Source organism: Melospiza melodia, chromosome W (genome assembly GCF_035770615.1).
Source record: "Melospiza melodia melodia isolate bMelMel2 chromosome W, bMelMel2.pri, whole genome shotgun sequence".
Lineage (NCBI taxonomy): Eukaryota > Metazoa > Chordata > Aves > Passeriformes > Passerellidae > Melospiza > Melospiza melodia.
This window is the reverse complement of record NC_086225.1, coordinates 3,925,992-3,951,412: the sequence shown is the minus strand read 5'-3', so window position 1 is coordinate 3,951,412 and position 25,421 is coordinate 3,925,992. Positions and strand designations below refer to the sequence as shown.

The following is a 25,421-nucleotide window of genomic DNA, read 5'->3' as shown; positions in this document are numbered from 1 at the left end:
TCCTACTCTCCAATATCCTAAAACTTCAACAGACCAGGACAGGTCTAGTATAGTAATGGCATGAAGTTCCTATACCAGAATTATGGAATAATTATCTGGCCAAAGATAGTTATGAGGATGTTACTCACCCCTCTTCTTCTCTTTTCTTTATCCAGCCTCCTGTTGTCTCTGGGATTCCAACCTCTGACCACTGGTGGCCATGGGAGAGTCTGATAAATTCCGCCAAATTTGTGGTGAGGGGGCTCCCCTTTTGAGAACTTCTAGTGCCACCGGGGTAAGGTGTAAATCCCAGGGAGAGCCCCCATTGTGAGAAATGATATTCACTTCCAAAAATTTAAAAAGTTTATTAAACCTTCTCAAAAATACAACAGAAGACTGAATAGAGAAAATATTACGCTGCAGGGAGCAGAGGATCTTTCCCCCATGTGCTCATCCACACAATGGATGTTCCACCTTTTAATCCTTTTGCCCCTCTCAAAGTTCTATCCATCGACTCCTTCTTCACTGTTCAGTGGTGGAATTTACTTCCTTAAATTTTGATTGGAGGTCAGACATTGCCATAGTAACAAGCCGACCCTCCCAAATGTCCCAAACCTTGGCCACCCTCTGATAACAACACAAGCAGGGTAAAACATAAGTCTATAAAACTTCTCTTAACATATATACATAATATTTGCCTTTTAATTGTGAGAGTCAACCATCGCATTACTCATCTATCACACTAAATATCCATTTAAAGGCAAAAAGTTTCAACGCATGAATAAACGCTACTGGAAACTGTCAACAAGAGTTCTGTTGAATAGAATCACAGAGTAGTTTGGGTTGGAAGAGATCTCAAATATCATTTAGTTCCAACCCCTTGCTATGGGCCGGGACACCTTCCACTAGACCAGGTTTCTCCAAGCCCTATCCAACCTGACCTTGAACACTTCCAGGGATGGGAAAAAGACAACTTCTTGGGGCAACCTGTGCCAATGCCTCATCATGCTCTGTCCGGGACCTAAATTATTCAGGCCTTAAACATTTTTATGAAGGAGTTTTGCCCATTATAGCAAAAAGTGTATAAAGAAGCTACAACCACAGAAACCTTCCTGAAGAACTTTGGACTGTTAGTTAAGCCACCTAGATAAGATAAAGGGGACACTATAGTTCAATCATCTCAGGTCTAAGGAGAAACAAACAAGGCTGAGGGAAAGGAATGCATTCACAAGAAAGCCAAACCCAGCAGGTGCGCTGAGAATTATCTGTCTGGGTTTGGGGTGGGGGAAGACCACAGCCCACAGAAGTCAGGTTTACACAGACTCCCCCTGAAATGAGGGCAGAGAGAAGGAGGTTTCAGGTGCAAGGTGTAACCTCTGGTAAGAGACACTGAACACCCATTCTCCTTTACACAAACTGGCTCAGCTGTAAAACCCCCAACCCCACAGGCCACATTCATGGGACATTCACATGAGAGGCAGCTGAGAGGGTGTCATAATCCATCATAGGCCTCCCAAAGCACTCCCCAGAGGCCTCACACCACAGGACTGCATGTGATGCAAAATGATGCAACAGATCCAGAGTCTGCTGCAAGAGATTCCCCCTCCCCCACCCCCCCAGGGGGAGATACCTGGATATTCCCACCTGGCCTAAGTGTATATTAACCCAGCAGATTCTATGCTTTTGGGGGAACCTTCACCACCAAGAAGACCAGATGGAGAGGATCAATGGAACATCATTGGGATCCACAGATGGTGATATTTTCCTTATTCTGTCTCTGTCACTCTCTTTCTGTCCCTCCACCTAGTTTCTATTTCTTTCTCTTCTTTTGTCTCTCTTTCTCTCTCTCTCTCTCATATTTACTATTAAATAAAACTCATACTATTGACTTTGGCATATGGTCTCATTTGCACCTTAATTTGGGCAGAGGAATTTCTAAATAACTTTAAAACCCGACCATAACACCCTCATAGTGAAAAGTTTCTTATGTCCAATCTAAATCTACTTTTTTCAGTTAAAAACTGTTGCCCCTTGTCTCATCACTCCATGCCTCTCTGTCCTAGATTGCAAGGTAATGTGTGTATTCTATTTGCCATCTGTTAGAGGTGTGGCAGTTATCTTCTGTTAATTGGGCAGTTTTCTTTATGTCTTCCACAAACCAATCCTCCCTCGGGGATACATCTGCTGTTAATGGGCCATTGAGTGTCACTGCATGACTGATAAAATTACATCATCTCATCGAGAGATGCTCTGCCCAGGGAGAGGAGCCAAGCATTCCATCCTGAATATAATCTGAGATTTTGGGACACTAGGACAGCCTTTTTCCCACTGGACTCCCAGAGGAGTAGCTGTCTTCTCCACTGGATTCCCAGAGGAAGACCAGGCCCATCTACACCACTACCAGACCTTCAGAGGAAAACTCCGCCTTTCTACAGGATCACTGCTCCAACAGAACCACACCTGTCACTGCAGGAGGACTGCATCCACAATCCAATCGGACTGCTACCAACACTCTGACCCACGGGGTGTCAGGTCGTATTCTGACTCTGTCCATTATTTTTTGTTGATGTTTGTACTATTACATTTGTATTTTTAGTTTTCCTAATAAATAACTGTTATTTGTATTCCCGTATCTTTGCCTGAGAGCCTTTTAATTTCAAAATTATAATAATTTGGAGGGAGGGGGTTTACATTTTTCCAGTTCAGGGGAGGCTTCTGCCTTCCTTAGCAGACACCTGTCTTTTCAAACCAAGACACTCTCTAAAAAGTCCCTCTACAACTCTCCTGGAGCCCCTTTAGGCACTGGAAGGGGCTCTCAGGTCTCCCTGAAGCCTTCTCTTCTCCAGGTTTAACAGCTCCAACTCTCTCAGCCTGTCACCACAGCAGAGGTGCTCCAGCCCTCAGAGCATCTTCATGGCTTCCTCTGGACTCACTCCAACAGGTCCATGTCCTTCTTATGTTGGGGATGCCAGAGCTGGATGCAGTACTCCAGGTGGGATCTCACAAGAGTGGAGCAGAATCGCCTCCCTTGACCTGCCTGTCACACTTCTTTTGATGCAGCCCAGGATAATGTTGGCTTTCTGGGCACCAATCACACATTGCCAAGTCATGTTGACCTTCTCATCAACCATCACCACCAAGTCTTCCTCCCCAGGGCTGCTCTCCATCCATTCTCTACCCAGCCTGTACTCATGCTTGGGATTGTCCTGGCTCAGATGTAGGACCTCACACTTGGCCTTGCTGAACTTCATGAGCTTCTCAGGGCCCCATTTTTCAAGTTTGTCCAGGTCCCTCTGGATGGGCTCCCTTCCCTCCAGTGTGTTGACTGCACCACACAGCTTGGTGTTGTCAACAAACTTGCTGAGGGTGCACTCAATCCCACTGATCGTGTGGCCAACAAAGATGTTAAACAGTGCCGGTCCAAATACTGACCCCTGAGGATACCACTAGTCACTGCTGTCCCCTTGGACATTGAGCTGTTGACCACAACTCTGAGTATGACCATCCAACTGATTCCTTATCCACTGAGTGGTCCATCTGTCAAATCCATGTCTCTCCAGCTGAGACAAGGATGTCACGTGGGACAGTGTCAAATGCTTTGCACAAATCCAAGTAGATTATATCAACCACTCTTCCCTCATCCACCAACACCATAAACCTATCATAGAAGGCCACCAAATTTGTCAGGCACAATTTGCCTTTAGTGAAGCCATGTTGCCTGTCACAAATTATCCCTATTTTCCATGTGCCTTAGCATAGTTACCAGGAGGATCTCTTCCATTATATTGCTGGGCACCAGATAGGTGACTGATGGGCCTGTAATTTGGTCTTCCTCATTTTCCTTTCTAAAAACATGGGTTATATTTCTCCTTTTACAGTCAGTGGGAACTCCATTGAACTGCCACAACTTCTCAAATATTATGGATACTGGCTTAGCTGCTTCCTCTGCCAGGTCCCTCAGGACCTGTGGATGCATCTCATCAGGTCACCGGGACTTTTGCACCCTCAGGTTCCTTAAATGGTCTCAAACCTGCTTTTCTCCTAGAGTGGGTGATTCTTCGTTCTCCCAATCCCTGCATTCACCTTCTACAACTCAGGTGGTGTGCTGGTGAAAACCGAGGCAAAAAAGTCATTGAGTACTTCAGCCTTCTCCATGTCTTGGGTAACCAGGTCTCCCATATCCTTCCAGAAAGGGCACACATTTTCCCTAGTCCTCCTTTTATCACTGACGTACCTATAGAAGATTTTCTTGTTACCCTTGACATCCCTGGCCATATTTAATTTTATCAGTGCTTTAGCTTTCCCAACCTGATCTCTAGCTGGTCAGATAATCTCTCTATATTCCTCATAGGCTACCTGTGCTTGCTTACACCCTCTGTGGGCTTCCTTTTTCTGTTTGAGCTTGTCCAGGACCTCTTTGTTCATCCACACAGGCCTCCTGGCATTTTTGCCTTATTTCCTCTTTGTTGGAATGCATTGCTCCTGAGTTTGGAGGAGGTGATCCTTGAATATCAACCAACTTTCTTGGGCCCCTCTTCCCTCCAGGGCCCTATACCATGGCACTCTACTTGTCAGAACCCAGGAAATTCCTCTGGCTTCCCTGGAGGACTTGAGCCCCTGCCCAGGGGGCTCAGAGACCTTGGCACAGAGCCCAAGACCCCTGTGCCTTTGATTTAACCCTTGGAAAAAACAATTACCAAACTTTATATGAAGAATTACAAGCCACGGAAGTTTAAGTAGAATGATAGTGAATTTATCATGGGGTGAAAAATAGATTTTTGAGGTTTTTAGAATGGGGGTTCATGGAGCAAGATGGAGGAATCTGGGCATGTCCAGCCTTTCTCCTTCTTCTTCTTGGCCTCCATCTTCTGCTGTGATGTTGGCACTTTTAGATTGGTTTAGAATAGAAGCTCACTCTCTAACATAGGTGATAGGTATTGGAAAGTAATTGTAAATATTGTACATGCAGTTTTTAGTATAAAAAGATAACACCACCCCGGGGGCAGGCAGAGTGCCTCTGACTGACCTGCTGAGCAGACCTCAGCAGGACAGGAGAAAGAATTTTATAGATAAGATACAATAAACAATCTTGAGACCCAGAAATTAAGAGTTCTGACTCCTTCTTTGACCGCCGGGCTGGCAAAAGACACTTTCTAACCTATCTCGGGGTCACTCTGACCAACTAGAGACCCCGAGATCTACCAAGCAGATCCTTGAACTGGCCCAAGTCTGCTCTCCTGAAGCCCAGGGCAGTGAGATTGCTGTGTGCACTCCTTGCTGCCCCAAGGATCTCAAACTCCACCATTTCATGGTCAGGGCAGCCCAGGCTGCCCTTGAGCTTCACACTCCCCACAAGCCCCTCCTTGTTGGTGAGAATAACGTCCAGCATAGCCCCTCGCCTCATTGGCTTCTCTGTCACTAGGAGAAGGAAGTCATCAATCCATTCCAGGAACCTCCTGGATTGCTTGTGCTCTGTTGTGTTGTCCCTCCAACAGGTATCAGGGTGGTTGAAGTCCCCCACAAGGACCAGGGCTTCTGAATGTGAGACTGTTTCTATCTGTCTGTAGAGAGCCTCACCCACTCTGTCTTCCTGATCAGGTGGCCTGTAGTAGACTCCCACTATAATGTCACCTGTCCCTGCCCTCCTTATAATCCTGACCCATAAACTGTCAGCTTCTCATCCATCCCCAGGTGGAGCTCCATGCACTCCATTGACATAAAGGGCAACACCACCTTCTTGTCTCCCCTGCCTGTCCTTCCTAAAGGGCCTGTGTCCTTCTATTCAAACACTCGTCACAGGAGCCTCCCACCATGTCTCTGTGTTGCCAGTAAGATCATAGCCCTGGAGGCATGTGCACATCCTGTTTATTCCCCATGCTGCATGTGTTTGCATAGAGGAATTTAAGTTGGGTCCCTGATGAAGCTGATTTACTGGCTGGAATTCTTTGGTGCTGCTCTTCAGATGCTCTCCTACTGACCTGTGATCCCTCTCCAGGCTTTGGGCATCTCTCCCCAGCCCTGGCATCTAACCAGGAGGAGTGGGATGGACTGAGTTTCCCCTCTCTCGGCAATTTTGGTTTAGAACCCTCTTCACCAGCTTGGCAAGCCTATGACTGAAAAAGATCCCCTTCTCTGATAGATGGACCCATCATCCCCTAACAGACCAGGTTTCTCAAACCAAGTCCTATAGTCTAGGTAGCCAAACCCCCAACTGCGGCACCAGTACTGTAACCATTTGTTGATTTGCCAAATTTGACTAACACTTTCAAACTCCTTCTTTTTGATCAGGAAGACTGATGAAAAAACTACCTGCACTCCAGAGTCCTTTACCACTGCTCCCATTGTCTTATTTTAGAATAGCTTGTGTTCTAAATACAAGCCTGTATTGTGTGCACATTTCTCAGGTATAGAAACAAAAAAATTGCTAACAAATTCTTGCCTTAAAACTGAAACTGTAATTAACATGTTTACTAGCATACAACTATACTCAAGATACTTTTTTATTTTCAGATTATAAGTAATCACAAAGCTACATAAATTCAGATGTTAAAATAAAAAGGTCTTCTACGCATGTTATTCTACAATGATAAGAGTATGAGAAATACAGAAACCCCAACTTTGTTCTAAAAATCAAGAAAACAGCCACGGGCATCTTAAAGATTTGTCATGAGAATTTGGAGTATAGCTCTCTAGTCTATTATGAAAACTATACCCAAGATCATTTACTGTGAAAGGTCTACTTACTTCAAATCTTAATCATAGAATATCCTGAGCTGGAAGTAACCCACAAGGATCAGAGTCCAACTCCTGACTCTGCACAGGACAGCCCCAGGATTTACACCATGTGCTTGAGAGCATTGTCCAAATGCTTCTTGAACTCAGACGGGCTTGGGGTTGTGACCACTGCCCTGGGGAGCCTGTTCCAGGGCCCAACCACCCTCTGGGTGAAAAACCTTTTCCTACTATCCAAACTAAACCTCCCCTGACATAGCTTCATGCCATTCCCTCGGGTCCTATCACTGGTCACCAGAGAGAAGAGATCAGTGCCTGCCCTTCACTTCCCCTTGTGAGGAAGTTGTAGACTGAAACTACAGTTGTAGCCTGAGGTCTCCCCTCAGTCTCCTCTTCTCCAGTCTGAACAAGCCAAGTGACCTCAGCTACTCCTCATATGGCTTCCCCTCTAGACCCTTTACCATCTTTGTAGCCCTCCTTTGGATGCTCTCTAGTAGCTTTATATCTTTCTGTGGTGGTGCATACCCCCCTTTTTCCAGGCCACACTGTGATCTCAGAAATGCTTGTTAGGCCTCAGCCTTGACAAACAGCACATGGGCTCAGCTCTTCTTGAGCTTACCAGAAACACTGTCTGCTCCCAGGAACTGCTGCTAATGAGCTCCTGTTTTCTTTATGAACAGACTTGGAAACTGTTTTCCTTGTCTGAATGGCATAATATCCCTGTTCTCACAGTTTCAAAGAAAGTGTTGACCCAAACTGTGTCCAGGATGAAACACTGTTATGACTAAAGCCCGCTCTCTTGCGACCCTATAAACAATGGTCTAAAATGAGACCCTTTGAGCTCTTCTAGACTGCAGCAGGCTGTGAACAGCAACCTCCCTCTGAGTGGGGCCTCTTAGACCCAGCAAACTCTCATGTTTGCTGTACTCAGAGGATTGCTGAATTACGTCGAGTCCTGGGACAACACCCCCACTCCTCAAGGCCTGACCCTTCACCCACTGGGGAGGTGCAAAGCCATCTGAAATTAATATTTCACTTACACTTGAGGGGAATTTTTCACAGGTAACTTGCACTGATTCTTTATGTCTGTGTGCATACACATGCACATGTGCTATAGGAAACCTGGGAGAAATGCTGCTTTCTTAGGTGTTTAAGTACCTTAGATATCTAAGTAGGTTAGGCCTGTAAGTAAGGTTAAGTCATAAGCTAAGTTAAATGCTGCGAGTGCTATTCCTCAGTTGTTATGGTTAAGGTATAAGTGTTGTTCCTTTGTTAAATTCTTAGGTTTCAAGTATAAGTTAACTTAAAGTACTGTTAAGTTTGAGTGCTGTTAAGCTTTTAGGCTATATTCCTTTTTATCCTTGCCCTCACTATCCATTTGCCATATGCCCACACACATGCATACCCCCGCATCCCCCCCAGATAGTTCCCAGTTCATTTCTGTTTTGATTGCCTGGATTTTGTTTGGTTTTGTTGTTGCTTGTTTTCCTTGGTGTGCCTTAACTGTCTAGTAAGTAATAGAGTGAATTTTGCCAACAAACTTTGTCATGCTGTCACTTAATATTAAATCTGGACTTTACCGATACCCTTGCAGCTGATTTTTTAAGTGATCTCAAACAGTTGTTTGTAACACTTTCTTATATTGTGGTGCTCAAAACTGCACACAGTAGTAGAGTTAAGGCTGCACCAGTGCAGAGCAGAGCGGGACAATCACCTTCCTTGACTGGCTGGCAATACTGTGCCTGATGCACCCCAGGACACGGCTGGCCCTCCTGGCTGCCAGGGCACTGCTGACTCATATCCAACTTACCATTGACCAGGACCCCGAGGTCTCCCTTTCTGTAGTGCTGCTCTATTTTTCATTCCTTAGTTCGTACATACATCCAGGGTTGCCCCATCCCAGATGCCTTTTAATATAGCCTATCTAAGAATATAGGCTACAAGTCAGCTATAAGATAAATCCAAACAGAAAAGGCTGGAGGTTCAACTCCTACATTCTGCTTCTACTGAATTGACTAGAGATCACTGCAGCAGTGCAGTTTCCCCCAAGGACAGTCCAGCCAAGGCAGGAGTCTTTAAGGCTGCTCCCCACTCAAGTTTTCAGGATCCCACATCAGAGGCCCAGTGTATGGACCGTGACACACAATCCTGAAGGCAGGGATGAGAGACAGTTCCTACCTTGCCACCAATGCGCACTTGGGCCTGGAGCTTAGCAAGCTTTTCTTGGTTCATGATCGTTTCTTTCATCTGTGGAAGCAACAAGAGCACCCATGTAAAACAGGTCATGAAGCACTCGGCGGCCCAGGCCACAACCTGGGCCCGGCAGTAAGGTAGGTGAGCTCAAGGGGCTCCACAGCTACCCCTCACTACACTCGCACACCCGACGGGAAGCCGTCCAAGCCCTAATGGAGAACGGAGCGGTCGGTCTGCCACACACAGTGCCATACACAGCTCTCCTGAGGCCCTGCCCGTAAATGCCATGCCTTGCCTTGCTCCAACCACAGCCGCCCACTAACCCGCAGCCCTTGGTCGCGCAACAAATTTCACGCTAGTCCCTCCCCCACCGTCTCCTTTGTACCTTCTTAGAGCGGAAGCAGCGGTGCCAGAGCGGGGAGAAATGAGAGTTGTGGGAGTGGGATGAGGATAGAGCACAACACGCGAGATGGCGGCCGGAAGGGAGACCAGGCACGCCGCTCTGCCACTGCCTAAGCCAGGAGAGTGCGCCCTATGCGGCAGTGAAATCTGGAGAGGAGGAGCCGCCACCGCGGGAGGAGTTAAAAGCATGAGATAGTGAGTGGAGGTGACGCTACTTGCAGAGCCATGGAGTCTAGTAAGCTTGCTGTGCTGCTAAAAGTTAATTTATTTGTGTGGCTGAGCTGGGATGCAAGGTAAAGTCCGCGCCTCTTCCCCGCTGCCCCCCCTTCTCTTCCCCCTCTTCCCCCCTCCCTTCGGGCGTGTTCGTTTCTGTTTGCGATCTGGTTTGGGGTGTGTGGCCTATCTCCCTTCCCTCCCTGCTTCCCCCACCTTCTCTTGCTTGCAGCCTCACCTGGCAGGGTTTTTTTTTCGATTAATGGATATGTCCTTATTTTTTTTTCCCCTAGAAGATATTTAAATGCTGTATTTTCTCTCTTGGTGATGCAATTCAAACCTTGTCCCCGTATCCATGATTTTTCTTTTAGATCCAGTTCTTCATGAGCTGCTCTGGTGTGGGTCCCCCATAGGGTCACAAGTCTGACCAGCAAACCTGCTCCAGTGTGGGGGTCCTCCTCTCCACAGGTCCACAGATCCTGCCAGGAGCTCGCTCCAGCATGGGCTTCCCATGGGGTCAAAACCTTCTTTGGGTGCATCCACCTACTTAAGCCTGGGGTCTTCCACAGGCTGCAGGTAGATCTCTTTCCTCAGGGACCTCCTGGGCTGCAGGGGGACAGCTGCTTCACCACGGTCTTCACCGTGCACTGCAGGGGACACTCAGCTCTGGTGCCTGGAGCACCTCCTCCCCCTCCTCTACTAACTTTGGTGCCTACAGGGTTGTTGCTCCCACATATTCTCAGTCCTCTCTTCTCTGGCTGCAATTGCTTTTGCACACTAACTTCTTTCCTTTCTTAAATGTGTTGTCGCAGAGGTGCTACTACCATCTCTGATTGGCTTGGCCTTGGCCAGTGGTGAGTCTGTCTTGGAGCCAGCTGGCATTGGCTCTGCCATACATGGGGGAAGATTCTAGCAGCTTCTCACAGAAGCCACCCCTGTAGCCCTCCTGCTACCAAAACCTGGCCTCGCAAACTCCATACAATTCTTCAGATTCACAGCCTGACATCAATATAAAAAAAAGATTTCAAAATTACAAGGCAAATTGATGATTGCAAACATACAAAATGTTTTAATAAGTTGAAATACTGAAGTGAAAATGAATCACAGAAAGATTATTCCAAGATAGAAGTTGTAGAAAGTGCAGTCCCAGCTGTCAGGCTAGGATTCACTGGCTTGGAGGTATAATATCATATTCTCTCGTGTGAGGTTTTGAAGACAAATTATGCTGAAAACCACATCACTGAGTTGAATCAACTGAAGCAATTGAAGAACTACAGTTTAAGGGAGTCTGTAAAATTTGGTTACATTTCCTGGAATGAACAGCTGACCTTCCAAAAGCAAACTTTGCATCAGAGAAAAAGCATTTTAGAATGTTACAATACTATTGGCTTCTTTTCTCCAGTCCATTTTGTGTAATTGCATCATAGAAAACAAACCTAAAACTGTTTTTACTTGTATCTGAAGAACTTCTGGTGAGAAATGAAACAGAGCCAAAGCCTGTAGTACTGAAACTGTGAGCTCGGGAAGCATCCTTTCAGTTCTGAAAAAGGATGAAACTTAGGATCTTAATCCTCAAAGAATATACATTATTGAAGCAAAGTTTATTAGCTGCACAGAAGCATCATAGAAACGGAAAAAGACCATTCAAATGGTTAGTCATTGAGAGGAATGGCAGATTTGTCTTTATAAACAAGCTGTGGGTCTGCTGTTAGAGAAAATTAGCACTGAGAGATAAAAGAAACAATGGGAAGGATTCCACTGATTGATGAATGGAAAAAGATATTTGCTTTTACAAATAAACTTTAGGTTTGCTGATAAATGAAATTGGACATTGAAAGAAACAATGGGAGAAAACCCTAAATTCCATAAGAATGAAAAATTAAAAGGGAGGGTAATACATTAGAGGGAAATCTTCGGTATCAGGCATATGGGGTAGTCTGTACCTCTCAAGTACAGACTGCCAATGGGGAAAGAGAGAAGGGAAATGCGGCCAGGAAATTATGATAAAAAGGAGGCTGCGTCCTCCAAAACTTTGAGACCCCAGGGAATGCCCCATGGCCTCTCCCTTTATTCGAATAAAGTAAAAGGACTCTTCTGTCTCCTTTTTGGACAGAAACCTCTGATGCTTGTGGATTAATTTTCCTGACATCATGAAAATTGTCTCCTAAATTATGTGAAAGGCAGAATAATGACAAAAGTTGCTATTAAAGTGCCAGTGGAAAAGCTCTCCTGAAAGGCATGTCCAGTACTGTCTAAGTAATAATATGGTATGTTGAGGTGTTAAGTTAGTATCATATTCAGGAAAGATCACATATTCAATGTATTTTCAGGCAGTGAAGGAAATCTGCCTAACATTCAGTCTCTTTAGGGAATGTTTGTTCAAAAGAGTGCTGTATTCAACAGTCAAGAAAGCAGAAGTATATGGCACATCAACAAAGCACCATAGGAAATAATAATGTTCTCATTCCTAATGTAGATGCTCCAGGACATTATGGGGGAAATGATAATTTTTTTTTTAAATATGAACATATGTTATTAATCTAGTGAAGGAAAATAGCAGCATTAGGGGGTCCAGGAACAAAGGTGTTATGAGAGATACGAACAGAAAAGAAACCATCTCTCAAAGTTGAGACCTAAGATTCACTAAAGAATCCTTAACTTTTGAAGAGATACTAAATATATAAACATTGAATGGGAGCCCAGGAAGAAGAAATTTAGGTACAGTGCTATTTTCATCTCATATATTAGTGTTGTACTATGTATTGGTGGGTTCTATGGAGTAATAGACTTCAGTGTCTAGGAAGAGATCAAGTTCCTCAGTAAATAGTTTCTTTTTTTCACCATGCCTGTAACACTTAAACTCAGCAACCCAAAATACCTGGGCTTCAAGCCACATCACAAGCCTTTCATGAGCTATGAGATGTCTCTATAACAACCCACAGAGGACAATTAGAGAATAGTTAGAGAAATGCTGCATGAAGAATCCCCTGACTTCTTTACCAAATACTTCAGAGTAGATGTTAATCAGATTGGTAAAGGCTTGCCTAGAAAAGCTTTCATGTTAGTCTCTCATGGTAGAAAGCAACAATTAAGATCTTGCTAGAGAATAGATAAAAGTCAAAAGTCACAGCATTCCTCACCGTCTATGTATGAAAAAGATGGCACCTTATATTAATGCACAGATGACAGGATCAAGCAAATAGATTATTCCTGTAGATGTCCTATACCCAGAATTCAAGAAAACTTGATTGCTTAAGCCATGATCACAGAAATGTTTTGACCACTGCTGAGTTGCACGTCAAAAAAGTTGTTAAGATGTGACCCCAAACCAGAACACTCCTACCCAAGGATGGCACATTTATAGCCCGGGATGAACCAGGACTAAATTTGCCACGCTTTCAGATGTGTACCTTTCAACATGCACCCTTAGACTAATGTCTTGGCAGCTGCAAGTGTGAAATTGATTCTGGATTTTGCCTTTGACTTTCTAGGCCTCCTGATCCAGTTTGATGTTCAGTGGGAGGTAAATGATGAGTGCAGGTGGCCAGGGGTGGGGAGGCTGGATGGGGGTGAAGGTCTTTGTCTTGGTTTATAAGACAGGTGTCTGCTGGGGAAGGCAGAAAGCCTCCCTTGGAATGGAGAATGTAAACCCCCTCCCTCTGAATTATTATAATTTTGAAATTAAGGGGCTCTCAGGCAAAGATATGGGAATAGGAATAACAATTCTTTACTAGTATGTATAACAAGGCAAACAAAGCAACAGCAACTACATCATTAATAATAACAGAACCAGGAACCCAATAACAGCCTTTTCAGCTGCAGGCACTTTTCCCCTTTGGTGTAGTTACGGTCACAGCCAGCAGGGGTGCTGCCCAGTGGGTAGGGCAGGTGCGATGATCCCCACAAGGCTGCAGGGGGCGCTCCGGCACGGGCCTGGGGAGCAGGTGGCAATGGCGGCTCGGCCGAGATGGGAAGGGGTGGAAGAGAGAATTTGCTTCACCAACCCTTGGGGCAGCCAATCCCGGTGCCCTTAGCAGGACTCTCGGAAGCAGCAGGCTGGAACAGCAGGGATGAGCAGAAAATCCCGGGGCAGTGGACGAGATGTATCAGAAACTCCATGGCAATAGCTGGAACCTGCGGGATGTCCTGGCAGGGCAGGGGGATGCAGGGCCCAGCAGCAGAAGAAAGGTTCTCCACTGGGTTATGGTAGTGGCAGTGAATTCCTTTCCCCAAGCAGCAGGTCCGACCATACTCCTCCAACACTCAGCAGAGTGAGAGACAGCGTTCCCAACTCTCCAGCCCTCGTCTTTTTAGCTGCCTCTATTCTCTCGATATCTGTGATGTCCATCCCCATCCCCCCCCCCCCTCCAGAGAAACTCTCAAAAAACCAAAGGAGTTCCCCCTCCCCACCTTCTCAAGCACACAGCCATCAGTGCTTCTTAGCAACTCAATGGGAAAAAAAATTCCACAAGTAACAAGGAAAGAAAAGAAAAAACCCAACCCCCAACATTATCCTCCTTCTGTAGTATTATCAATTAATTCTGCTCAAGCCCTGGCAGGAACCTGCCACCCCCTTAGTTTTAGATGAAAAATCAATCTCCTCTTTTATCACAGTATAGATTATCCCCAAAGATTTATAAGTGAACTATTGGAATAGGAATCCCAATATTACCAGGTAGATTGTGCCTGGGCCAGTCTGACCCTTGCTGCTAGGCCAAAGGCAGCAACTGTGGTCTATCACCCCAGAGATACCTTTAGCTTGCTGGAGATTGCAGCTGGGCACTGAAACAAGTCCAGGCTTGGTAGGAACTCCGTTTACCTTAGGAGGGAAGGCTTCAGGTGATGGTGAGGAGGAAAAGGAGATGGATTCTGCCGGAGGGTTTATATCCAGAGCTTTATTCCATGGTTACAGAGGTCTGAATGTAGGCAACAGCTCCAACAGAATAGCGAGCACATGGTCTGATTACCTTTTTAAGCTCCCGGGGGAGGGAAGGGGCAGGTGAGCTACCAACCAGGTGGGAGGGGCAGGGTGTCAGGGGAGGATGACACCTAGACAGGCCAATGACCTCTGGGCATAGGGGCATCCTTTGAACTTGACCAACCATACAACGACCTTCCTGGAATGTTAAGCCTGATTGACAGGACTCACTCAGCAAGGGGGCGAAGGGGAAGGGAGAGAGGTATAGGCACACCTGGGAAGGGACCCGTAAGTTTAAAACAGGCTATTACAACACACCGCAACAGTGAACAAAAAGCCTACCTGCCAATCTTCACTGCATTTATGAATGGGATCATACTCCTTCAGGGCTTATTTGCCTTGCTACAGAATTAAATTAAAAATATCTGAAATATCTGAGACATTAGTTATGGAATATTCCTCCTAATTTGCCAGAGCTTGTCTACAACAAAAAATTTGGGTCTGGAGAATGTTGGAAAGGTTTTCAATAGCTAGTGGAGACATGAAATCAAATGTAACTGAAACAAACATATGTTCATATGATGAAGACCCTGCTGCATTAGCTACAAGGTCCAGTGCTTCATTTTGAAAATCAATGATCCCTCCACTAGTGTGAAAAGTGCATGCTATATGGCTCTACACAGATATTTACTATATGTATTATGCTGTCTTGATTAGTAGTGCTGTATTAACATTTTAATAGTATTGTAAATGTAGTTTTGTAGTCAAAAGGTAACTTTTGTAGTTCAAATAGGACCTATGTATGTGGGATATTTTTTTAAGAAAGGAATGAGGTACTCGCACCAGATAGCAGCCACAGGACACCTAAATCTTTCAGAGAAAGAGAATTTATTGCTCTCTTATCAGAAGAAACTAACTTCTTCCTGCCTTGCTTAGCCATGAAGACACCATCAGGATTAAGAGGAAGAAGTTGACACTGACCAGACAGAATCCTTTGTTTGAATATAATTTATGCATAATGTATGAGATCTATGAATATGCAACAGCCTATTGCTTTTAAGGGTTAATCCTTTGTTAACGGGTGTCCTTTTTCGGACTTATTTTGCCCAGAAAGAGGTATCCAGACTATCCATAACTCTTTGGTTTTTATTGTCTTGTATTGTCCTAATCTCAATTGTTCAAAATTTTATTACTCTAATTATATTACTATTTTTATAACCATTTTATTACGATTAAACTTTTAAATTTTAAAAACAAGTGATTGGCGTTTTTCACAACTAGCATTGTGAATAGACACTATCTTAAAAGAGTATAAATTATACGTTGAAATAAAAACTGGAAAAGCAAATGTAGGCATCTTGTGCTCTTCTGGAGGATCATTTGGATGTGGCTCTTGTTGCAATCACAGATGCCTGGGAACACCTACAGCCTGAGGTGAACAAGAAGTCAGAGAGAAGAATGGCAAAGATTGTCAACAATACAGAATTACTTCCATGCTAATCCAGGGATTCTCAAGCAGAATGCTTCATCCTGAAAAAGAGCTGACCTAGCAAAGTGTGATAAAATCTACAGAATCATGAATAGTAGAAAGAGGATGGTTAACAACAGTTGTTCATTGCCTCCACCCTTCCTCTTCTACAGCATCCTCCTTCTTCTCCCCCCTCCTCCTCACAGGACTAGGTGCTCTCCCTCCTATCCTGCATCCATTAATGTCTGGGGGTTGAAATTAGGAGAAAGAATGGGGAACAGATTTGCAGGCATGGTGGCACAGCCCTTCAACCCCCCAAAAAAGCTAAAGACAAAAAAAAAGGAGGGGAGAAGAGAGAAATTTTTCAAGGCAGCAAAAATATCCCAAAATAAAATCAAAAACAGCTGCTGCCTCTGAGCAGGTGGCAAGAGCACTTTTGCATCGCAGTACCAGCAACTGGCAGTTCTCTGCAGATCAGCACAGGTACCTGGTGGTAGCTAGGAACACATCTGCTCGCTTGCCGCACCGGACTCTGCCAATGCACTGTCCTGTCATCATGCCATGACCCTGAACTTGGAGATGTCTGAAGTGTCGATGCTGCCTGAGGAGACTGATGACTGATGATGAGGATGACAAGGAGCCACAGTCCCACCACCCCTGCCGCCACTCCTACACTGAGGATGAGGAGGAAGACAAAGAGGGTGTGGGTGACCTCCATGACAACACCCTGCTACTACAGTCACGCATGTGTGGTGGCAGTGGGGTGGGTGACAGTTTGCGGCCCCCTTTCAGGATGGTCCACAGAAGGCAGCAGTAGTGGGGTACACAGGGGTGGCAAGAACAATCTGGTGAAGCCACCTTACTCCCTACATTGCTCTTATCACCATGGCCATCCTGCAGAGCCTTGAGAAGTGGCTGACGCTGAGCAAGATCTGCAAATTCATCAGCAGGCACTTCTCCTACTACTGAGAGAAGTTCCCTGCATGTCAGAACAGCATCCACTGAAGCCTTCGGTTTTAGCTTTTATATTTTTCAGATTCTGTACTGTGTTAGCGTATAGTTCTGAGCTTCATATTAAGAGATGGTAAACTCTCTTCACAGAGTAGGTAGACAAAACAATTCCTTTCCTAGCTTGGGACCAAGGAGAACCGATTCAAATTTCAGGCCTAAGAGCATAAGCAACGTGGACTGCAGAGAGAAAAACAACAAGGATGGGTGTCGGTTTCTCGGCTGTTTAGGTGACCTGGAAAGGCCCGGGGTGGCCTTGGACAGCCCGCGCTTCAAAGGACGAGAAGAGGCTTCAGATCTTTTCTCGGTCTCGGTGTTTATTAATTGTTTATCTAAAAGATTTTCTCTTGGCCCGACAGAGGTCTGCACAGCAGCCAGCCATGAGCACACTGCGAGCCCCCGGGGCGGTCACCTATCTTTATACTCAAAATTACGTATACAATATTTATCATTTTTCCCCAATACCTTTTACCCTTAGTAACCAGTGCACTTTTAGTAATAACCAATCCCAAAGTGCCAACATCACCACAGAAGATGGAGGCCAAGAAGAAGAAGAAGAAGAACAGGACATGCCCCAATTCCTCCAACTTACTTCTTTAGACCCCCCTGTACAGAAATCCTAAACCCTGTGTCTTACACTCTAATTAACTTATCACTTCACCATTCACCCAGTGAAATCCTCCCAGTCCTCATACAGGTGTCGTCTCCTGTGTAGGATCAAAGTCCAGCCACCAGACACTTCTGGCAACATTCCAGGACTCCCGAGCCCCCCAAGGGTGGTCTCAGTCACTCTGCACTTCAGTCCTGAGGTGCTGAGATCCCACAGATGGGACTTCATAAGCTAAAGCTATAATTAGACAATTAACTCCAATATGCAAATGAACCAAAACTTATAAAAGTGAGAGACCTCATGACCGGTCATCCATTTTTGTGTCCATTTGGGGTTCATCTTGGGTGTAGCCCTGTCCGGGCTCTTGTACTGCCCAAGGTGTATCCATTGAGGCCTTTTAATAAATACCTACTTTATTCTTTAACTCTGTCTAGCCTCTGTTCTAGATCAGACTTCACAAGGCATCACTACCACAATCTCCCTCAGTGACTACTTTGTCAAGATTCCTCAGAATCCCAGCAACTCTGGCAAGGGCAACTACTGGATGCTGGACCCCATGTCTGTCAACATGTCTGACAACAGGAGCTTCCTGAGCTGCCGAAAGTACTTTAAGCAATAACAGCTCTTGGCGCCCAAGCTGCTGCTGCATACCATGAACCCTGCTGCTGCCTTCTTCCTTCAGCCCCTGCCCCCAGGATCTGCAGCAGCCACCCTGTGTCTACAGACCCTATGGCTGTGGCTGTGGCCTCCAGCTTCAGCCCTACCATCGCCAGTCCACTTTCTTTGCCTTCCATCACTCCTCCCTGCCAGCCTGCCAGCCCCTCACTACCTCCGGCAGTGTCCCTGGATCAGCACTGCCTGCTTTTGCTGCGCTGCTGGGCCCCTTGCTGCCAGCAGCGGAACTGTCATGGACGCCCTTCTGCAACATGCACCTGCTAGGCCTAGTGCTGGTGGCCTCACTGCATGCCTCCAAGCCCAGCAGCGGCATGGTGTTGGCCCACTTGCCTTTCTCCATCAGGAACATCATTGTGAGGAGGCCTGGCCCCGGCACACACAGGAGCTGTGCCTCAGTCGGACACACTGTGGAGCGCCAGCAGTGGCCTGCGCCTGACCACTGCCCTCCCTGCTACCCCTGGCTTCATGGCCCAGATCTCTAGCTGTTAAGAATTTCGGAGTTTTTCTGAATGTAGGAGCTGGGCTATCTTGTTTCTTTGCCTCCTGGATGCCTGGCAGATGCTGTGAGCAGTGGAGATGAGGGATTTGTGCAGTGGGGCTCAGGGGCCATCTTCCACAGCCAACAGGCTGCCCAGGACCTATAGTTATTCGAAGCCAGATCAAGGTGCTGCATAGACTGACGGTCATGCTGTTGGAAAGTTCCTTGTTACTCCTTTAAAAAACAAGCAAGAAGAAAAACCAACTAAAAAACACTTATATCTCTAAACTGTTAAAGTTCAGAGATTCTCAGGTCTAGGTGCTTAAAAACAGTGATGTACAGGAAAAAAATGCTTGATGGAGCACAGCAAATCGATTCATTTTAGTACATTTGTTTCATGTTTATTACATTACAGTCATAGTTGGAGACAGGCACATGACTGAACACACTAAGATCATGTGACAAACAGCACATGTTCATTATGGAAGCCCCCTTTTACAGAGGGTTCAAAATTCCCCAGCTTGAACAACTGATTGGTCAACATGTCAGTACTGCCCAGCTCCCTGGCCAATGATATGTCTGCATTCAGGTTTGAATGGGATTGGCTGGGGTCCCCTGTTTGCGTTGGAATCCTACCCATTGCCTCACCCGGGGACTTGTTTACTTCTAGTCTATGACAAACTAGTCTAGCTGAATTTGGTTTCTTATTATGGCCAAATTTGTACAGCCTCAGACCAGCTGTGGCTGTGACACATGAACTTTTGTCTTGGGGTGATTTTATGATGATGCTTTATGTATCTGCTTTATGGCCAGAAAATAATAAGTGCTGTAGCTTTAAGATGGTCCCGGGGAGGGGGGGGGGAAGGGGGCAGTGAACCTTGGGATCCTGCAGAGGCTCTATTCAAGCTCTTTTTCTCCAGGTTCTCCAGACAGCCTCGACTGGGATGCAACACTGTTCCTTTTGTTGGATTGGGGTTTTTTTGCTAGCATGAAGCAATAAGGTTTTTTCCCTTCCCCTAGCCTGGAGGCTGTACTGGGAATACTCTCGGCGATTTGTTTCTTTTTTCCTTGAACTGTTTTGGCTTGGCTTTGTTTTTTCTTTTTGGCTCATCCAGGGAGCTGATGGGACCGCCCGGAACCCAAGACCTTGGAGGGGCTTAACTGACACGAGAAAGGACGCTAAAACCCACCTGCTTCAGCTGCTGCAAGAAGACCCGTGCCAAAAATCCAACAGGTTCCCAGCTGCTGTGAGCTCTTTTCTCCTCCCGTCCCCATAACAAAGAAGGGCAGTCGCCATCTTTGCCTCTCGGGCATGTGAGAAGGTGGGGGTGGGGTGTAAGGTTCATATTTTTTTGTCTCTTTTTTCTTTTTTTTTTCTGTGCCTTGCGAGCCCCCTAAATTTTTTTCTTTTAAATAAACAGTTTAATTTTTTTCACTTTTACCCCCTGGAATCCATTTCTCTCATTGGCAGAAGAAAGGTGTGAAAAATGACCAGATAATATTGGCTTTTGCATTTATATATTAGCTTATGCACGTTGTTGTGCATTAACTGATGGCCCAGCTGATGTGCATGTTCACTAATGCACGCAGCATGGGTAACGAACAAGAAGATCTGGAAGCCATGGTACAACAGCAAAGCTATGATGTAGTTGCCATCATGGAAATGTGGTGGGATGACTCACACAGCTAGAGCCCTATGCTGGATGGCTACTAGCTCTTCGGAACAAACACGAAAGGGGGAAGAAGCGGAGGGAGGGGCCTTTATATTGGGGAGGCTTTTGTTGCCAGGGATGTTGAAACTTATGATGATGAAGTTGAATGACTATGGGTAAAAATTAAGGGGAAGGCCAACAAGGCTGACATCCTACTGGGAGTCTGTTATTGTCCACCCAACCAGGAAGAAGACACGGAAAACTTATTCTGTAAGCAGCTGGAGAATGTTTGAGGATCACCAGCCCTTTTTCTTGTAGGTGACTAACGTACCAGACATCTGCTAGGAACTTAATACAGCAGAAAAAAGACAATCCGAGAAGTTTTTAGAGTATGTGGAGGACAACTTTTTGTCACAGCTGGTGGGTGAGCCCACCAGGGGAGGGACTACACTAGAACTGTTGTTTGCAAATAGAGATGGGCTAGTGGGAGATGTGGTAGTTGGAGGCCACTTGGGGCACAGTGATCATGAAATTAGAGTTCTCAGTATTTGGTGAAATGAGGAGGAACATCAATAAGACTTTTACATTGGACTTCCGGAGGGCAGACTTTGGCCTATTTAGGAGACTTATTCAGAGAGTTCCTTGGGAAGCAGCCCTTAAAAACAAAGGAATTCAGGAAAGATGGGTGTGCTTCAAATCAGAGATCCTGAGGGCACAGGAACAGACTGTCCCTGTGTGCCGAAAGATGAGTTGACGAGGCAAATGTCCAGCCTGGATGGGCAAGGAGGTTTTGAAGAAACTTAGGAATAAAAAGAGGATGTATCGTCTTTGGAAGGAGGGTCAGGTCAGGAAGTATTTAAGGGGGTTGTTAGGGCGTGTAGGAAAAAAATTAGAGGCCAAAGCTCAGTTAGAACTTAATTGGGCAACATTTGTAAAGGAAAATAAAAAATGTTCTTACAAATATATTAACAGCAAAAGGAAGGGTAAGAGCAACTGTTTTTCTCTACTGAATGCAGGAGGGAACTTAGTAACTGCAGATGGGGAGAAGGCAGAAGTGTTTAATGCCTTCTTTGCCTCAGTCTTTAGTGGCTTGTCCTCAGGAAAAGTGTCCTCCTGGGTTGGTAGATGGTGTCAGGGAGCAGAATGGTCCCCCTGTTATCCAGGAGGAGGCAATCAGAGAACTGCTGAGCCACTTGGATGTTCATAAATCTATGGGACCAGATAGAATCCATCCCAGGGTAATGAGGAAGCTGGCAGATGAGCTTGTGGTGCCATTCTCCCTCATGTGCCAACAGTCCTGACTCACTGGTGATGTTCCAGATGACTGGAAGCTGGGCAAGGTGATGCCCACTCACAAGAAGGGTGGGAAGGAGGATCCTGGTAATTATAGGCTAGTTAGTCTGACATCAGTACCCGATAAGGTAATGGAACAGTTTTAATTGAGTGTAATCACTTGGCACTTGCAGGATTAGCAGGGTATCAGACCCAGCCAGCATGGGTTTAGGAGGGGTAGGTTGTGTTTGTCCAACCTGATCTCCTTTTATGATCAGGTGACCCAACTGGTGGATGCGGGAAAGGCTGTAGATGTGGTCTATTTGAATTTCAGCAAGGCCTTTGACACTGTCTCCCACAGCATACTCCTGGAAAAGCTGGTACCCCATGGTTTGGACAGGTGCACTCTCTGCTGGGTTCAGAACTGGCTGGATGGCCAGGCCCAAAGGGTGGCAGTGAATGGTGCTGCATCCAGCTGGTGGCCAGTCCCTCGTGGTGTCCCTCAGGGGTCTGTGCTGGGGCCAGTTCTGTTCAATATTTTTATTGAAAACATGGATGATGATATTGAGTCTTTCATAAGTAAATTTGTGGACAACAATAAGCTGGGAGCGTGTGTTGATCTGTTGGAAGGTAGGAGGGGTCTGCAAAGAGACGTGGAATGGTTAGATGGATGGGCAGAGTCCAATAAGATGAAGTTTAATAAGTCCATGTGATGAGTCCTGCATTTTGGCCACAATAATCCTCCGCAACGCTCTAGGCTGGGGATGATGTGGCTGGACAGTGTCCAGGTAGAAAGGGACCTGTGGATACTGGTTGACAGCTGACTGAACATGAGCCAGCAGTTTTCCCTGGTGGCCAAGAAGGCCAAGGGCATCCTGGCCTGTATCAAGAATAGTGTGGCCAGCAGAAACAGGGAGGTCATTCTTCCCCTGTACTTGGCGCTAGTGAGGCTGCACCTTGAGTATTGTGTACAGTTCTGGGCTTCTCAGTTTAGGGAGGACATTGAGACACTTGAATGTGTCCAGAGGAGGGCAACGAGGCTGGTGAGGGGCTTGGAACACAAGCTCTATGAGGAACGACTAAGGGAGCAGGGTTTGTTTATCCTGGAGAAAAGGATACTCAGAGGTGACCTTATCACTCTTTACACTCTCTACAACTTCCTGAAAGGTGACTGTAGTTGGGTGGGGGTTGGTCTCTTCCTCCAAGCAGCAACTGACAGAACCAGAGGACACAGTCTTAAGCTGTGCCAAGGGAAATATAGGTTGGATATTAGGAAAAAGTTTTTAATGGAAAGAGTGATAAAGTACTGGAATGGTCTGCCCAGGGAGGTGGTGGAGTCACCTGTGGGATCTCAGCACCTCAGGATGAAGGTGCAGAATGACCGAGACCACCCTTGGGGGGCTCGGGAGTCCTGGAATGTTGCCAGAAGTGTCTGGTGGCAGGACTTTGATCCTACACAGGAGATGACACCTGTATGAGGACTGGGAGGATTTCACTGGGGTGAATGGTGAAGGGATAAGTTAATTAAGGTGTAGAACACAGGGTTTAGGATTTCTGTACAGGGGGGTCTAAAGAAGTAAGATGGAGGAATTGGGGCGTGTCCTGTCCTTCTTCTTCTTCTTCTTGGCCTCCATCTTCTGTGGTGATGGTGGCACTTTGGGATTGGTCTTTACTAGAAGTGCACCGGTTAATAAGAGTAGAAGGTATTGGAGAAAAATTATAAATATTGTAGACGTAACTTCGGGTATAAAGATAAGTGACCGCCCCAGGGGCTGGGGAGTGTGCCCATGGCTGACTTGCTGTGCAGACCTCTGTCGGGCTGAAAGAAAATCTTTTAGATAAACAATTAATAAACACTGAGACCGAAACAAGATCAGAAGTCTCTCCTCGTCCTTTGAAGCGCGGGCTGCCCAAGGCCACTCTGGGCCTTTCCAGGTCTTTGAAACAGCCGAGAAACCGAGCAAGTGGCATCCCTGAAAATCTCCGGACATAAATCAGCCAGCAGGAGAAACAGAAAACCAACAAGCATAAATCAACCTAAATCAAGGAAAGAGAAACACTGAAAATCTACAGTCACCCTCCTTGGATGTGTTTAAAAAAAGATTGGATGTGGCGCTTGGTGCCATGGTTTAGTTGAGGTGTTAGGGCATGGGTTGGACTCTATGATCTTGAAGGTCTCTTCCAACCTAGTGATTCTGTGAGAATATGGTCTTCACAGGCAAAACATTGTTAGCACTAGTAGAGAGTTGAAGACAAAAAAAGGAAGGATAAATTAAGGAGAAAAGAGAAATAGGTCTCTCTCATAAGAGTAAAGCTCAGTTCTGTATGGATCCAGTCAGGGGATTGATTAGGCAGTTTAAAACTATTTTTATGCTATTGGATGAATTCTAAGTCACAACCACATCACAGTTTTATTTCCAAGATGCCCGAATGAAAAAAATAATAAGGGGTATGTACTGAACTTCAGTTCCTGTTATGTTTCTATGGAGGTGTTGCCCTCTAGATCAAGGCAGGCGACCTGGTTCTGAGGTACAGCTCGACAGCCCTCTCTCTAGGGCCGTTCGGGCCAATGACATACGCAGACACCAATGTGGTGGACGGTCAAAAGGCGTTTATTACTTCTTCTCATGGGGTCTTATAGTCTTAGGGGTCTCTACGTCAAAAGGGGTTTGTCCTTCTTACCTATGGTTAGTAGGGAATGGAAAAGTACTGGGTAAGGAGTGGAAAGTTACTGGCTTCAGTGGGGCAACATTCCTATTGTTAGTGGGGCCACATTCCTATGTTAATTTCTTATCTATGAGTAACTGAGGGTCTTATCTATGGGGAACCGAGGGTCCTGGCTTTCCGTGACATCGCGAGATCTTCCGCAGCGCCTCTTCCCTAGCTACCACAGGAGGTAATATGGATGTGTGTTTCTACATTTCAATACATATAATATTAAATGAGCATTGAAATAACCTTGTGTGATTAGCTGATTGAATGCACCAGCTATTGAAGTAATGATAAGTGTATGAACCAAACTGTGGAAAAGGCTTTTTTTATTTTGAACTCTCATCTTAACATGCATTAAATCAATAGATATCTATTTCATAGCCTTAATGAGCCTTAATTGTTCTTATCCTAAGGCAAGCTATGACAGCTCCAGAGCTCAGCCCCCAAGGGGACTGAGTGTCAGAGGCCAGCTCGCCCAGACCAAGGTCGTGGGTCAGCTGTTGGAGAATTTTGCTCAGACATGGCTTATAGAGTTTTGTTCAGACATGCCATAATCATATACAGCTGATTGAAAAGTAAAAGGCAGCTGTAAGCGGCAAAGTCTCAAAGCCTGTTCCTGTAAACAACAAAATTCTCAGGCACGTTTCTGTAAACAGCAGAAGTTCTCAGGTTGTTTTTTAATAACAAGCAAATATCTTGTCCTTGGATAAGTATGGGAGAGCAAAGTGACAAACATGGAGACCTTGAGAACTGTTCATAAGAGAATAAGAAAAACAAGTCTTAGTCTCAATAAAAAAGCACAGGTATTGAAAACAAAAGGAGGGGTTGCTGTGTAATCTGTAACCAATGATGAGCTTGGGTTTTGCAATATGTATGAACTTAATTAACACGGTTATAAAATGTGTATGTTGGATCAATAAATCGGAGTTCGATGCTGATCAGAGGATGGGTCGTCTCCCTTCACTTCTACAGTCAGCCCCTAGCAAGCAGGGAGATATTCAGCTCTTAGTGATAAGCCAGCTCTTATGATTTCAGCTTTGCTTGCTAGGTAGGTTGCCCTTGGCTTGAGGCTCCAGCAGACAGATAGAGAGAGAAGGAGAAGACGCCGG

The 25,421-nt window shown here is 45.7% G+C and overlaps 1 protein-coding gene and 1 pseudogene across 1 annotated transcript in view; one reads left to right on the top strand and one right to left on the bottom strand.

The window, feature by feature from the left end:
• Positions 1-9,405, bottom strand: part of LOC134431449 (transcription factor BTF3-like) — a 32,239-nt gene extending 22,834 nt beyond the window's left edge. The window contains exons 1-2 of the mRNA XM_063179460.1: positions 9,290-9,405; positions 8,890-8,958 (exon numbers count right to left, since the gene is read on the bottom strand). Coding sequence (XP_063035530.1) covers positions 8,890-8,958 — 69 coding nt within the window. The 5' untranslated portion in view covers positions 9,290-9,405. The remainder of the gene's footprint in view (positions 1-8,889; positions 8,959-9,289) is intronic.
• Positions 9,406-16,466: 7,061 nt separating this feature from the next.
• Positions 16,467-18,680, top strand: LOC134431423 (forkhead box protein D1-like; annotated as a pseudogene).
• Positions 18,681-25,421: the final 6,741 nt, after the last annotated feature.